The sequence below is a fragment of the Sinocyclocheilus grahami genome, unplaced genomic scaffold (genome assembly GCF_001515645.1).
Source record: "Sinocyclocheilus grahami isolate Dianchi unplaced genomic scaffold, SAMN03320097.WGS_v1.1 scaffold149.1, whole genome shotgun sequence".
In the NCBI taxonomy this organism is placed as follows: Eukaryota; Metazoa; Chordata; class Actinopteri; order Cypriniformes; family Cyprinidae; genus Sinocyclocheilus; species Sinocyclocheilus grahami.
Window position 1 is genome coordinate 3,168,528 of NW_015505328.1, and position 15,369 is coordinate 3,183,896.

Here is a 15,369-nt window from a genome sequence, read left to right on the forward strand (position 1 = left end):
CAGGTTTCAGTTAGTACTGTATCATTATTGTTTTCAATGGTATGCACTAGTCGGTATTTCAAAAAGTATAAAGGCATTACCATTGTAGTAGTTTCCAAAGGACCATGGCTTTACTTACTATGGTATTATGTCCAAATACTACGATAATGGCAGTGAGATAGATGACTGAATGCTGTAAAATAATGCCACAACGATGTTTATTGGCTGCAAGAAAAAAAACATACAGCATGAATTAATGACTTGTATAAGCGGTTCTTGTAATGAATCACACAAAAAGACTTGGTTTGAATCAGTCTTAGGAATCATTCACAGCATGACCTATGAATCGGTAAAACAGCTACTGAATCAAAAACAATATGACTGAACCAAAAGGCTTTACTTTCATAAGTAAAAATGAAGCAAAAATGGAACATTTCGGGAAACTATTGAATGGAATGGAATAACATTATTTTGTGTGTGTGTTTCCAAGGCTGCATTTATTTGATCACAAATACAGTATAAACTGTAATATTGTGAAATATTATTGCGTTTCTATTTGAATAGATTTTAAAATGTAATTTATTCCTGTAATGGCTAAGCTGAATTTTCAGTAGTCATTACTCCAGTCTTCAGTGTCACATGATTATTACCATTACCATAAATGTTGAAAACAGTTGTGCTGCTTAATATTTGTGTAGAAAGTGTGATGTTATTTTTTCAGGATTCTTTGATGGATAGAAATGTCAAAAGAACAGCATTTTTAAAAATAGAAATCTGTTGTGACAGTATGAATGTCTTTATTCTTACTTTAGATCAATTTAATGTGTCCATGTGAAATAAATTATTATTTTTTTTTAAATAAATAAATACAAATCTTACAGGCCCCAAACTATTTAACGGTGTAACGTAGTGTATACTGTATATCAAATAATATTTATTAGACTATGCTACCAGGTTCCAGGCTGCAAAAAACAGCACTGACTCCAGGAAATCAATGGAAAACAGTAGGAGGTGGAAAACATAACCCGGCTTGTCTGCTCTGATGTAGAGCTTTATATCTACAGAGCATCTCTACATGGACACAGAAGTGGTTCTTCTTCATTTTAGGAGCTTTCTCACTTTGAATTTCCTTTGAAACATTGGAAATACTCCTGGTACAACACCATCACACATACAAAAACAATTATCTCTCCTTTGTTCTTTTAGAATGGGTTTTTTGATCAAACTATCGCCTGTGATAGTGGCTGGCTATCTGCTCAAATCACATACTTCTGTAATCTGTTTAATCTCTGTGCTATTTCTTTTATTCCACAAAATGGTGGACTACAGACTTCAAGTGAACAATTGAAATCATTGGAAACAATACGCTACTTTTAAGATGAGTTATTAAGAAGAAATGAAAGAGTAATTTATATTTAAACTGGGAATATACACAGGGAGGTGTTAACAATCATCTGTTACCTCAAGCATTATAGGTTTAAATTCCAAGTAGGAGTAAATCATAAGGATTTACTGAGACAATTTGCTTTTATTATGAATCCGACAGCTGGAATATAAATGACTAATTCACTGGAGATACACAGACCTTCACACCTGTGCTGAGTGAAGTTAATGCTGGCAGTCAAGCATCCGGTTCCACTCAGTTCCCTTCACTAGCCTGACAATCACATCATTACTGACGCTAATCGCTCGGCAGCAGACCGACAGATCATCAGTTTCCTCAAAGTTACTCAGACAACATTTGGGGAGCTATTAGAGCAGAAAAAAGAAGCCGCAGATTCTTAATCTCAGCTGAATTTGCAATATCATCAAGGGACCAGCAAACGCAGGCTTTGACAAACACAAATGCTGTTATGAGCGCATAAGCCTCATTGAGGGGATAGTTGCTCCCTCATTGAGCACAAAAATGACAGCTCAGCAATGTGTGCATCATACTTAGCCTTTGCCATTAGGGATGAATAGGTACCATTACTATGATCAGCCATATAGAATTGTTGTAATTTACTGGATATTGGATTTTTTTTGTGCATGTTCATTTTATTTTTACATTTAGATTATGTTTGTTGTCATCTAATGCACTAATAACTTAATAACAATGTTAAATAATCTTTAGCAAGTCTCAAAATAAATCCACTTGTATATGACTGATTACTTTTTTTTTCTTTCAAATTACTGTTTTTTAATAGTAAATGAAATACAAAATAAATAAATAAATAAAACAGAAATATCGGAAAGAGAAAAAAATATATGAAAATAAATCAACATTTCTACTACTAATATAAATAAATAAATAAAAATAAAGATACGATAAACAATATATTAGTGCTGTCCAACGATTAATCACGATTAAATGCATCCAAAATAAAAGTTTTTGTTTGCATAATATATGTGTGTGTCCTGTGTATATTTATTATGTATATATAAATACACACACATACAGTATATATTTTGAAAATATTTACGTCTATATTTATATTCATATAATTTATATTATAAATAAATATATTTAATATATAAACAGGAGACAAGAGATTGTCAATATGATGCAATAAAGAAATGCCTGATTTACTAATGTCTTGGTCTGACAAAGGATCTTAATACAATCATGTATTTGTGAACTATAAAGTATTACAAAATTGTGTAAAAACTAATTCTAAATTTTTACCTTTATCACATCATTTCTTATGTCAAAACAAAGTACCATACCATAGTTTAACTTGGTACATTGTTTGCTTTTTTATACATGTACCATGGTAGCAATATAGTATTCTTTAAATTCCATGTAAATAGCATATAGTATATAAATATGGTAATAATTCTTCAGTACCATGGTATATGTAGTGGGGTCCAAATTTTGGGACCACATTGAAAAACTGAGATTGCAAATATAAATATAAATATATATAATTTATATTTGCAAATATGCATACTGTATATGTATATAAAATATATTTAAATTATACATAAAATCAGATTTTCTGATGGCTGAATTGGTGATAAAAAATGTAAAAGTAAATACATTTGTAAAAATTTATATATATAATATATCAACACAACACACACACACACACACACACACACTCACTCACTCACAACTCTGTATAGCTATCTTTGTGAGGACATTCATTGACACAATGCAATCTCTAGCTCCTTACCCTAAAATAATCATATTTTCTGATTGATGACAGAATTTGAAAAAGTAAAAAAAAAAGGTTACAAAATTGTAAAAATGGATGGCAGAATTTGTGATAAAAAAAAATAGTAAAAAAGTAAATAAATTTGTAAAAATTTATATATAATATATATGATGGCAGAAAAAGTAAAAAAATTTGAAAAATATATATATATATTGTGAAATATTTTTACTAGTGGTCTCAGACTCATAGTAGGCTTACTATTGTGGTACCATGGAACAGTGATGATAATATGTTGTATTTTATTATCACTACCATGTTACCACCATAATACTTTTTTTTGTAAGAAACTGCAGCAAAATGTATTTGTTAAAACCGTTATCTGAAATTGTTTCTGTGAATGGGTGTGACAGTAAATTGGGGTCTCTGTAGGCATGCAACTGGCCAGTCCGGGCGTATGTATGTGCATGTGAGAAAGTTTGTGTGTGAGATGTTTGTAGGTCACTATCGCAAGAGCAGGTTGGCATGGCTGAATATGAAAGTTGATGATAGCACATTCCCCTCACATTTCACAGGTTCGTAATAATCTCTTACTTCACTCCTCTCACTTCCAATCTCTCACCCCGCAATATCTCTCTCTCTCAGAGTTTAACTGCTTAGCCTGTCACTCATATCAGCCTCGGAGCCCCACTGTGAGTGAGTGAGTGAGTGTGTATGTGTGTGTGAAATATTAACCGAAGGTCATCTTCTTCTGGCAGTCGTCTCACTTGATACCATCATGTGCGAATGAACAATATGTGCCTGTCCTGAACAGTTTTTTGCTTATAGTCAAGGTTGAAGCTGAATTCTCATATTTTTATATTCTTAATACACACAATACAAACACATATTTTTGTAGTGTAAATTCTCAATGAATGCACATATTGCATTAAGAAATATTAACATTGCTAAAGCACAATTTATCAAACTCCTGACTGTGTGTAGCACCTGCAGCTCTGCATCTGCAAAGGATCCCAGCATTAGGAAAGAGCCACAAAAGTTTAATTTTAGATCATTTCAGTCTGATTTTAACAGTTTGAGTGGCACAGTGAAGACTGTAAACATGGGCAGCAGCAAACTACTGTATATTTTAGCACATTTTTTTCTCATTTTGCATGCAAAGGCAGCATCTAAATTAAAGTCTTAAAGGAAAAGAAGTGAAAAAGTCCACACACACACAGAATTCCCTCTGTGGTCTATTAACAGTATAAAGTTAACCTCAAAAACTGTCCATTTAATTGTAAAGTCATAGGGAAAATGGTCTATTCTATTTGTTTTGTGTGCAAAAATGTGACTAACATTATAAGTAGACATAACGATTAAATAAAATATACATTAAAAAGTTTTTGATTCATTTCTTTAGGTTTTGTTTTAAAAAACACTACATATGAATGATACAAAACACCCTTTTTCATGCTTGCAAATAGAAGTGTTTTTTTATAGCTTGACTTACATGGAAGTGTGGCATTTTTTGATATTTATGCTGTTCTCTATTTGCACATGCATATTATACAAGCCCAAACTCGGTCTTTGAATTAGAAGTGAGCTTGAACTTTAAAGTGACTCATATCACATTCAATCGCAAACAAAAGCGTTTATTACAAGTATAATGAGAACATAGGAGGAAAGACGACGGTTAAAGGAAACAAGAGATGAATCAGGAGAAGAAAGCAGTGACTTGTGTGTAGAATCATTGAGTTGACATCGTGTTAGATTAGGGTTCAGTGACAGAAAGAAACTACAGAGTGAACATACCTGCTGTTGTTCTTTGATGATGTCTCTCTCGATTTGAGTCTCCTGTCGTTTCTTCCTCCCTTAATTATCTTTCGCTCCTCTCCGGTTTTCTTTAAGTTCCTCGCTTGTGTGTGTGAACTGGAGGCAGGTGAGTGGATGATGAGCTCAGTTCAGCTCCGCCGTGGCGACTCCTTCAGTCAATACAGCGCGCGTGCGAACGTCTCCTCCTCCTCCTCCTCCTCTTCCTCCTCCTCTCTCTCTCGTCTGAGACTGAAAGAGAACGATGCCCTCAGATGTTTCCAAATCGCTCTCATTTCGTCTCTAGTTTCATCAACATCGTACACTGCAAACTACAGCGAGTAGTTAATAATAAAAATCTAATAAATATCAGCATGTACCAAAACACAGAATTGTTTGACTAATGGCAGCATAATACACACCAAAACCAAAAATGCCATGTTGATTTGAAGGTTTAATGTTATACAATGATGGAAATCTATGGATATAATTACGTTTTTTTTCCATTCTGATTCTTTATTCATTAAATACAACCCTAAAATAAACTAAATAATTAAATTTAATAATTAATTTCATGTTTCTATTATTTTTCTTCTATGAATTCCATAATGATCCTGGGGGAAAAAAACAATAGTAGATTTCCACTGTACACAGATTATTGTTTAGACAATATAACAATGTTATGGAATACAGAGATAAAATGACAGAATTATTTTGGATCCAGAAATAAAATTTTTAATTCAGTTATTTTAAAGAGTGGGCTACTAAAATGATTACATGTCAAACAGTTGTCAGATTGAAGCATAGAGTAAACATGTGGTCGTTTGTTTCAAATGTTTCAATGTTAACACTTATGGCGTGATCTATGGTAAAGCACATTCACGCGTGTGAGAAGTGGTATTAAATTCATATTTAATGTGAATCAGCCATGACCAATTCATAAGTTTCATCCTTCAAGTTTCATTGAATTCCAATAACAATTAAAAAAAATGGAGCTCACAAACTAGTTATTAAATTTTAAAAAATGGATTAAACAATAAAAAGGCAACAAAAAAACAATAGTAGATTTCCACTGTACACATTATTGTTTAGACAATATAACAATGTTATGAAATACAGAGATAAAATGACAGAATTATTTTGGATCCAGAAATAAAATTTTTAATTCAGTTATTTTAAAGAGTGGGCTACTAAAATGATTACATGTCAAACAGTTGTCAGATTGAAGCATAGAGTAAACATGTGGTCGTTTGTTTCAAATGTTTCAATGTTAACACTTATGGCGTGATCTATGGTAAAGCACATTCACGCGTGTGAGAAGTGGTATTAAATTCATATTTAATGTGAATCAGCCATGACCAATTCATAAGTTTCATCCTTCAAGTTTCATTGAATTCCAATAACAATTAAAAAAAATGGAGCTCACAAACTAGTTATTAAATTTTAAAAAATGGATTAAACAATAAAAAGGCAACCTTAAAGCAAAAATAAGTTAATTCAACTTTCTTTTATTAATAACAAAAACAGCAAAACCGTACAATGCCAACATCAAAATCCAAAACATATACAAGGCAAACCCTGAGTACAGTGATTAGAAGCTCTCAAACTATGGTACAATACAGACCACAACTCCCATGAAGCCATGGGAAATGAGGAAATAAAACTGAGACATTTCAGTACAAGTCAGAGTTATTTTTTAATAGTATCTGATGAATAAGCTACAGCTAATAAATCAAAGCCCCCCTACAAGAAACGAACCTCTAAGAGCAGTGTTGTAACACTGGATAAAATGAGAGTGCTTTGTGTTCAGTACAACAGTACCCATAACTTTGCAAACCTATAAAACAAAACTCAATGAACTGGTGTGAGAAAGTGCTGGAAAAATAGAAAAAAAATGCAGCATGACTGTGTTCACAGTGATATCAATATTCCGTCATCGCTATAATTTCAAACAAGTCAAGCATCCTGTGACCTGCTGTGACTTACAGGGCTCAGTAAAATTTTATTGTCATTTTTGAATTAATGCAATGATCTTATTTACACCTCTTAGCTGCACCATCAACAATAATAAATAAAAAAAGCATTAATGAAGTAACGGAAGTACAGTGATAATGACCGATGAAAGCAGATTTAGCGTAAAAAAGGAGGGGGAAGCCACTGTACCCTGGTGCTCAATAACCAAACAGAGAAAATCCAAACATGTGCCCTGAATGTGAAAACCCCAAAATAAAACTAGTTTAACAGTGTGCAGCATGACTGTGTTCACAGTGATATCAATATTCCGTCAACGCTATAATTTCAAACAAGTCAAGCATCCTGTGACCTGCTGTGACTTACAGGGCTCAGTAAAATTTTATTGTCATTTTTGAATTAATGCAATGATCTTAATTTACACCTCTTAGCTGCACCATCAACAATAATAAATAAAAAAAGCATTAATGAAGTAACGGAAGTACAGTGATAATGACCGATGAAAGCAGATTTAGCGTAAAAAAGGAGGGGGAAGCCACTGTACCCTGGTGCTCAATAACCAAACAGAGAAAATCCAAACATGTGCCCTGAATGTGAAAACCCCAAAATAAAACTAGTTTAACAGTGAACACTCGCCAGCCTAAATAAAGTAATCAAATGAACATTGATTTAAAACACAGTCAGAACAGTTACCTAAATGCATACAGTGCATCACCAACAGTGAGTCAAACTTTAAAATAAGCAAACGTAAAATATAAATATGTATTTGTGAGCTTAAAAGTGTCTTTAAAGTTAGTTAGCCATGACAAAGAAAGAAAAACACAGACAATACAAATAAATGGGTGGAACAAGCCAAAGCGAAGAAAGCTCGTCAAATGTTTCAGTGTGTGGATGTGAGGAATTAGGTTACAGTATGATCGTATGATCATAAATGTCATTCCCTCAATATACACCTTCACATCACACCCAGGGTGACCCTATTTGCAAAGGTGTTTGAAAGTTTGGACAACGAAGTTCATTGCTTGATCTCCATCAAGTTGTTCTCCTCTGCTTCTATAGGATTCTACCCGAAGACAAAGGAACAAAGTGAGACTGTGAAAGTGACTGCATCTTCATTTTAGGTGCTCAAATCTTACCAAGAAAAGGAGTCTGTGCTAGTGCTGAAGGCTACAGAAGGGTTAGCAAAGTCTGGACTCCACAATCCACATAGTTCTGAAAGAGAATCACACATACACTCTTCTTATATTGATGAGCCTTTCAATTTGAGCACACTTTTTCCCTTCAGTTTGCAATTTTCATATTAAGCCAGCACTGCCATCTAAAGGCTTACCACAGCACAACAATCCAATGTAATATGGGTGCATTGCACTTCATTAACTATGATTAATAAAGACTGTATGGTTACGGTCTTGTGGCACATTGTGATTGACATGTATCATGACACAGATCATGTTCTGAGGTAGCTGCTCAGAGCTACCCTTCACACTTGTGGAAGTCATGAAAACAAACTATGATAGTGGATCTGGTTCACTACCTAGTGCCCTGACAGTTCACATCACTAATATCTCACGTTAGTCCTATTACTCACAAAGATACTCAAAAGGCTTTCACTACAACTTGCTAAAATACATTTGTTTTAACTTGAAATTGATAGAAATATTGCTATTGTATATTAAAATATGCTCAAAGTAATAATAAATATGAATAACAACAACAATTAAAACATTTAAGAAAAAACACAAATTAACTTTTCTGCCACAAATCATAAATATCAAAATCAAACAGAAAACACATAATTGGTAAAAAAAAATAAAAACTTCATAGGGCCATGATTGCGGAGTATTTTAGCAAATCTCTGACCTTAGGACCTTTAGCGCAGACTAAAATAAAGCCTGTGCTTATTGCTACACTGCACTGACATTATTAAAATGCTAGAGGCAGCTGTCTTGGACTAGCTTACACACACTCTTCTCAATTTAATTTAATGGGTAGGGCAAGAACACTGGGCTAACTAAAGTGGTTAACATCTTTGTTCAAATTACACTGCAAACAATTACAATATATTGGTGCATCTCCAAGGATAAAAGGACAGTAAGATTACTCAATGTTTTAAAAGAAATTTTATATTTGAACAAGGCAGCATTTTTTTATTAATAAATACATTTAAAACAGTTCTACTGTGCAATATTATTTTAGTTTAAAATAACTTTTATTTGAATATAAAACAATTTATTCCCATGATGGCAAAGCTGAATTTTTTAAGTCTTTACTACAGTCTTCGGTGTCACAAGATCCCTCAGAAATCATTCTAATAAGCCGATTTGGTGCTCAAGAAACATTTATTTCTATCAGTATTAAAAGCTTAATATTTGTGTGGAAACCATGATTCCTTGATAAATGGTTAAAAAGAATAGCATTTATTTGAAACTGAAATCTTTTGTAACATTAGAAATTCTTTACGGTCACTTTTGATCAATTTAGTTCAAAAGTCTTACTGGCTGCAAACTTTTGAATAGAATTTTTTTTTTTCTAGACATGGCATTTGGAGATGCAACTACAACAATCCAAGTTCAACCTATTACGCTCAGTTCCTTATTTACCAACCGAGAAAAAAGGGGAGTGGAGCTGACCTGATTGACAAGCCTCGTCCTCTGATTTTTTTTCTAGACATGGCATTTGGAGATGCAACTACAACAATCCAAGTTCAACCTATTACGCTCAGTTCCTTATTTACCAACCGAGAAAATAGGGGAGTGGAGCTGACCTGATTGACAAGCCTCGTCCTCTGCTCTCCACACCACTGTGGCAGGGGATACTAATACAGACACACACACAAACAAAAACTCCCACAATGGTCAAATTTATCTGACAGTTTTTAAAAAAAACCTAATACATCCAGAAAACAAAGTGTGCATGAATGTGTGACTGTACCTGGTATGCATATGTGGTCTGTGCATAGTTCATGGGCACCTGTGGGACAATAAATCCTGGAGGACTGGAGTACGTGTAAGGCTATGAAGAGACAGGCATGCAGGAAAAACCGATGAAAACACTGATATTCTACAATTTTTGGAATGTGCAAAATTTTAACTCCTTCACATGATGTTAATATGCAGTGTGTCAGGGTTTGTATGAACATTGTATAGTTACCTGCATGTATTGATTCCCTCCATTGAAGACAGGTGAGGGCGGGGCCAGGCCTGGGGGACAGCAGCTGCAGTACACATACGGGCTGGGGCTTATCCACTGTGATGGACCAATCATTGGAGATGACACGGAACCTGGAAATACGATTCCAACACATTTTAACTAATGAAATTGCATGACTTTTTACGTTGTTAAAATAACAAGTCATTTAAAAAGATCTGAGCATTTCCAAAAGTGCCCACTACAAATCCTTGAAATTAAAACAAATTAAAAGCACAACTGCCTCCAATAAGATCAAAAACTTGTTCAATATAGCAATTCCATGACTTCTGTACAAGACAGACCAAACAGACAGTGAAGTGCAAGGACTCACGAGAATTTCGCTCTTTCATGATGGCAGGTCCCAGTTTGAGTTTTTTCCCTTTAAAACTGATCGGCTGCTGTAGAAGAATTGAAGTAGTACAAGACGTTAAGATGCCCTCATAACATCAACACCAAGACAAAAAGAGAGAGAAGACTGTCACAGCACAGACAAGTAAAAATGACCTCCTTACATCAACGATAGTCTGGATATCAACGTCCTCGCTGAAATAAACAAAACCATACCTGTGAGAAAGAAGATGTACAACTAATCAGAGGCGGCAGGTAAAGACATTTTTTAAAGCGGTTTCCAAGAATTATCCTATAAAAGGATAGTTTACACCACAAATGACAAATCTGTAATCATTTACTCATCTACATGTTGTTTCAAAATTACTTTGGAATGGAATGACAGTAAATGACAAAAGAAGCATTTTCGGACACTTGATATATATATATATATATATACACACACACACAATAAAATACATACAACATGCTTTGAATAACCTATTAGAAAACAACTCTTAAACAACAGTTTAAGCTTGTTGGCTGGTCTTAGCTGGTATCCAAGCCTTGTCAGATGATTTAGCAGGCTGGTTTTTTAAGGATTTTAAACACTATGTAGTCAGGCTAACTACATCCAACTTAAACCAAGACCAGCATAGACTGATTTTAATTGATCATTTATTTTTTTCCCAGCAGGGCAAATTACAACTCTCACTCACCCTTTGCATATTCCTCCTCGATAAGTGATGATTTTCACTTCTTTTACAGACCCATACTTGGCAAAGAACTCTAGGATCTCGTTCTCATCCACCTGATGGAAAAAGTGCCAATTTGGAGAGTAGCTACACTATATGGACAAAAGTAATGGGACACCCCCTTCTAATGAACAGGTTTGACTACTTTAAGTCATTTTCATGAGTACAAATCTTAATGTTTAAGCATATAATGATCCTCATCACCAAACACCAATGACTTGTACATATGGGTACAGTCATTTTAGACACTTCCAAAACTGTTGCAACAGAGATGCATGTTCCAAAATGATGGAACATGCATGTTCCAAAATGCTGCTGCAAGAATCTTAACAAACACCAGAAAACGGGATCATATAACGGCTGTATTGATATCTCTTCACTGGTTACCTGTAAAATACAGAATACAATACAAGGTGTTAATGTTTGTCTATAAAGCATTACACGATCAGGCTCCTGAGTACATAATGGACATGTTAATTTCTTACCAGTCTCAACGCCATCTGCGCTCCTCTCAGAATATGCTCCTAACCGTCCCACGGTCTCAGTTGAGGCGTAGTGGAGACCACGCTTTTTCGGTTGCGGCTCCTACTCTCTGGAATGTGTTACCATTTTCTATCAAATCCTCGGGTAGCATGGACATTTTTAAAAAGGACTTGAAGACCTACTTATTTTATCAAGCTTTCGGCGTTTAATTAGGTCAGAGAATTGTGAGGGATTGGCTGCATGTTTTTCTTGATGTTATGTTGTTGTTATTTTATGTTTGCATGTATTTTAGTATTATTTTTTACTTATGGACAGCATTTTGGTCCATTTGAATGGTTTTGAAAGTGCTTTATAAATAAAAATTGAGTTGAGAGATGGAAATACAATTTTTATACATGAATTATGTTTTTTGTTGCCAGTTTTGAAAGTGCCTTTTTGTTCTAAAGAAGGGGGTGTCCCAATACTTTTGACTATATAGTATATGTACAAGTCATTGGTGTTTGGTGAGTTTTTAGCTCAAGGTCTGCATTTAAAGTCACACTAGAGGTGTTCAGCTGGGATCAGGACTTGGCTTTCTGCAGACCAGTTCTTCCACACTGACTGAATGATTTCTTTTTGAACCTTGCCTTATACACTTGCCATGTTAGAATAGAAAAGGGTCAGGTTCAAACTGTTGCTATAAAATTAGAAGCCCACAGTTCCCTAGAATATCATTATATGCTTAAACATCAAGATTTGTACTCATGGAAATGACTAAAGTAGTCAAACCTGTTAATTAGAAGGGGGTGACCCAATACTTTTGGCAATATAGTGTTGTAGGTAGAGTTTAGAATTGTACTGCAGCAGTTTGAACATGCAAGGCCACAAAAATGGTCAGCGACATTACCTTCATGTCAATCCCGCCGACGAACAGTGTGTTGGGCGTCATCTTGCCCTCAGGTAAAATATAACCATTAGACAACTTCAGAGAGGACGGAAAGCCCTGACGGTGCTTCTGGATATCCTGTATGTATTTCACAACATTTTCGGCTTTATATCAACACACATTATTAACAAGACAATGAACACGTAGCAAGTACAATATAGGCCCTCAAAAACCAACCAACAGCCACACATTTGAGGTTCAAAATACGATTACCTGTGAATATAACCCACATATGAGGCACAGGGGTAACTTAACGCCCTGATACATCTTAGATTTGAAGTAAGGCCACACGTTTTGTTACTTATTCCCTAAAAATACACCCCAAAGTCAGCCGAAATACTAAATGAAGACGTTTCAAATTGCTCAACACACTCAAGGCCGAAACCGGATCGATCTCCAACACGTGTTTGTTCATGTTTCTTCATTAAGCAATCTGGGCATTTACGCTAAAATGAGTTAATTGGACGAACATTTGTGCTATCCTGACAGATGTAAGTTAATCTAATGGCCGACGGTGGGATTTCCTCTGATGGCGAGTTTGCTGCGCGAACCTTTTTACAGCAATGAACTTGATATTAATAACAGCGAACTTTATAGATGGTGCCTGAGAGATTAAGTTATCACATACTATTACTACTTTTGTTACTTACCATATCTAAAACAATCAGGACTTGGCTTTCTGCAGACCAGTTCTTCCACACTGACTGAATGATTTCTTTTTGAACCTTGCCTTATACACTTGCCATGTTAGAATAGAAAAGGGTCAGGTTCAAACTGTTGCTATAAAATTAGAAGCCCACAGTTCCCTAGAATATCATTATATGCTTAAACATCAAGATTTGTACTCATGGAAATGACTAAAGTAGTCAAACCTGTTAATTAGAAGGGGGTGACCCAATACTTTTGGCAATATAGTGTTGTAGGTAGAGTTTAGAATTGTACTGCAGCAGTTTGAACATGCAAGGCCACAAAAATGGTCAGCGACATTACCTTCATGTCAATCCCGCCGACGAACAGTGTGTTGGGCGTCATCTTGCCCTCAGGTAAAATATAACCATTAGACAACTTCAGAGAGGACGGAAAGCCCTGACGGTGCTTCTGGATATCCTGTATGTATTTCACAACATTTTCGGCTTTATATCAACACACATTATTAACAAGACAATGAACACGTAGCAAGTACAATATAGGCCCTCAAAAACCAACCAACAGCCACACATTTGAGGTTCAAAATACGATTACCTGTGAATATAACCCACATATGAGGCACAGGGGTAACTTAACGCCCTGATACATCTTAGATTTGAAGTAAGGCCACACGTTTTGTTACTTATTCCCTAAAAATACACCCCAAAGTCAGCCGAAATACTAAATGAAGACGTTTCAAATTGCTCAACACACTCAAGGCCGAAACCGGATCGATCTCCAACACGTGTTTGTTCATGTTTCTTCATTAAGCAATCTGGGCATTTACGCTAAAATGAGTTAATTGGACGAACATTTGTGCTATCCTGACAGATGTAAGTTAATCTAATGGCCGACGGTGGGATTTCCTCTGATGGCGAGTTTGCTGCGCGAACCTTTTTACAGCAATGAACTTGATATTAATAACAGCGAACTTTATAGATGGTGCCTGAGAGATTAAGTTATCACATACTATTACTACTTTTGTTACTTACCATATCTAAAACAATTAAAATGCCAAAATAAGTTAATGAAGCGCGTGGCTCGTTGGGTCTGTGCCTCTGGCTGGAGGAGTTGCATTAAAGCGCCACACCCATTCTCAGCCTAATTGGAAAATAAATACCAAATAAGGCGAATTTTAAAGTTATTAATACTGTGAATAACATTCATGTTTTACTCGTGAATCGGTCAGAGCTCAAACATTATACATTGTAATTATTTCTAAAATAAGATGACAGATTTGGTAGAGTCTAGAAGTATCTATTTAACGTACCGCACGAAAGTTACACCAGGTACTCGATGACATTAAAAACATACTGCGAAATTTATGGGCCATCAATTTTTCTTAACTTTTTAAATGCAAAACAAATCAGATTAATTTAAATGAGGTAATGTAAAACAGTCTGAATTTGACGATCAATTGGATGAAATGCTAGTTAATTTAGTGTTAAGGAGACAATCTTGCTATAGCAATAACTGACCGCTAGATGTCGCGTTTGAAAATCACGAGCTACATATTTGGACTGAATTTTAGGTTATGTGCTTCAAAAACAACTCACCTACTGTCTACTGGTTGACTATTTAGGTAGTATGAGGAAAATGATCATCTCCACAGAAAAGGGAAATAATTGAGTAAAAATAACACCAGGGTATAAGGAAAGTGTAGTATGCACAAAGCTTTGGATTAGACAAGAGTAATGCTTTTTATTCATCCAGAGTTAATAGGATATCAGTATTAGAAACATCCCTCCTGTCATGTGAAAAATAATACACAGTTACCACGGGAACCAAGACAAAATGAGGCTACTGACACCAGAGAAATACTATAACATAAAAGTTTCACATATCATTGAATTAAAAATAATGACAAATATGAAAAAAAAAAAATCCATAATTTAACAAACGATTATGTTTTGGTCTATGAACTAAAATCTTAAAAAAAGAAAATACAGACAAAAATGAATAACTGTTCAGGCACTGGTTCATGGAAAATCAGTAAAGATGAGTGAGTGAATGAGAGCGACACAGTCCATATTAATACTAAAGCTCTCTACTTCTAGATTGAGCACCTGTCAATGTCCCGCATTTATCACACAACAATTAGTACTCCAAAAAAACTACAAAGACAGAG

At 34.9% G+C, this 15,369-nt stretch overlaps 1 protein-coding gene across 8 annotated transcripts; it reads right to left on the reverse strand.

Moving 5' to 3' along the window:
• Positions 1-7,453: 7,453 nt before the first annotated feature.
• Positions 7,454-14,346, reverse strand: LOC107592019 (deleted in azoospermia-like). Of its 8 annotated transcripts, none has more exons than XM_016281368.1 (10): positions 14,234-14,346; positions 13,545-13,661; positions 11,111-11,202; positions 10,577-10,628; positions 10,396-10,462; positions 10,026-10,165; positions 9,807-9,887; positions 9,640-9,690; positions 8,012-8,087; positions 7,454-7,938 (listed from the first exon to the last, which is right to left on the reverse strand). In XM_016281368.1, exons 1-9 carry the CDS (start codon positions 14,234-14,236, stop codon positions 8,043-8,045), a joined length of 648 nt encoding a protein of 215 aa, XP_016136854.1. In that variant the 5' UTR covers positions 14,237-14,346; the 3' UTR covers positions 7,454-7,938; positions 8,012-8,042. The 8 variants fall into 8 exon arrangements, with proteins under 8 accessions (XP_016136854.1, XP_016136856.1, XP_016136849.1 ...); XM_016281370.1 differs by lacking the exon at positions 14,234-14,346 and adding an exon at positions 14,054-14,215; XM_016281363.1 differs by lacking the exon at positions 14,234-14,346 and adding an exon at positions 13,797-14,023.
• Positions 14,347-15,369: the final 1,023 nt, after the last annotated feature.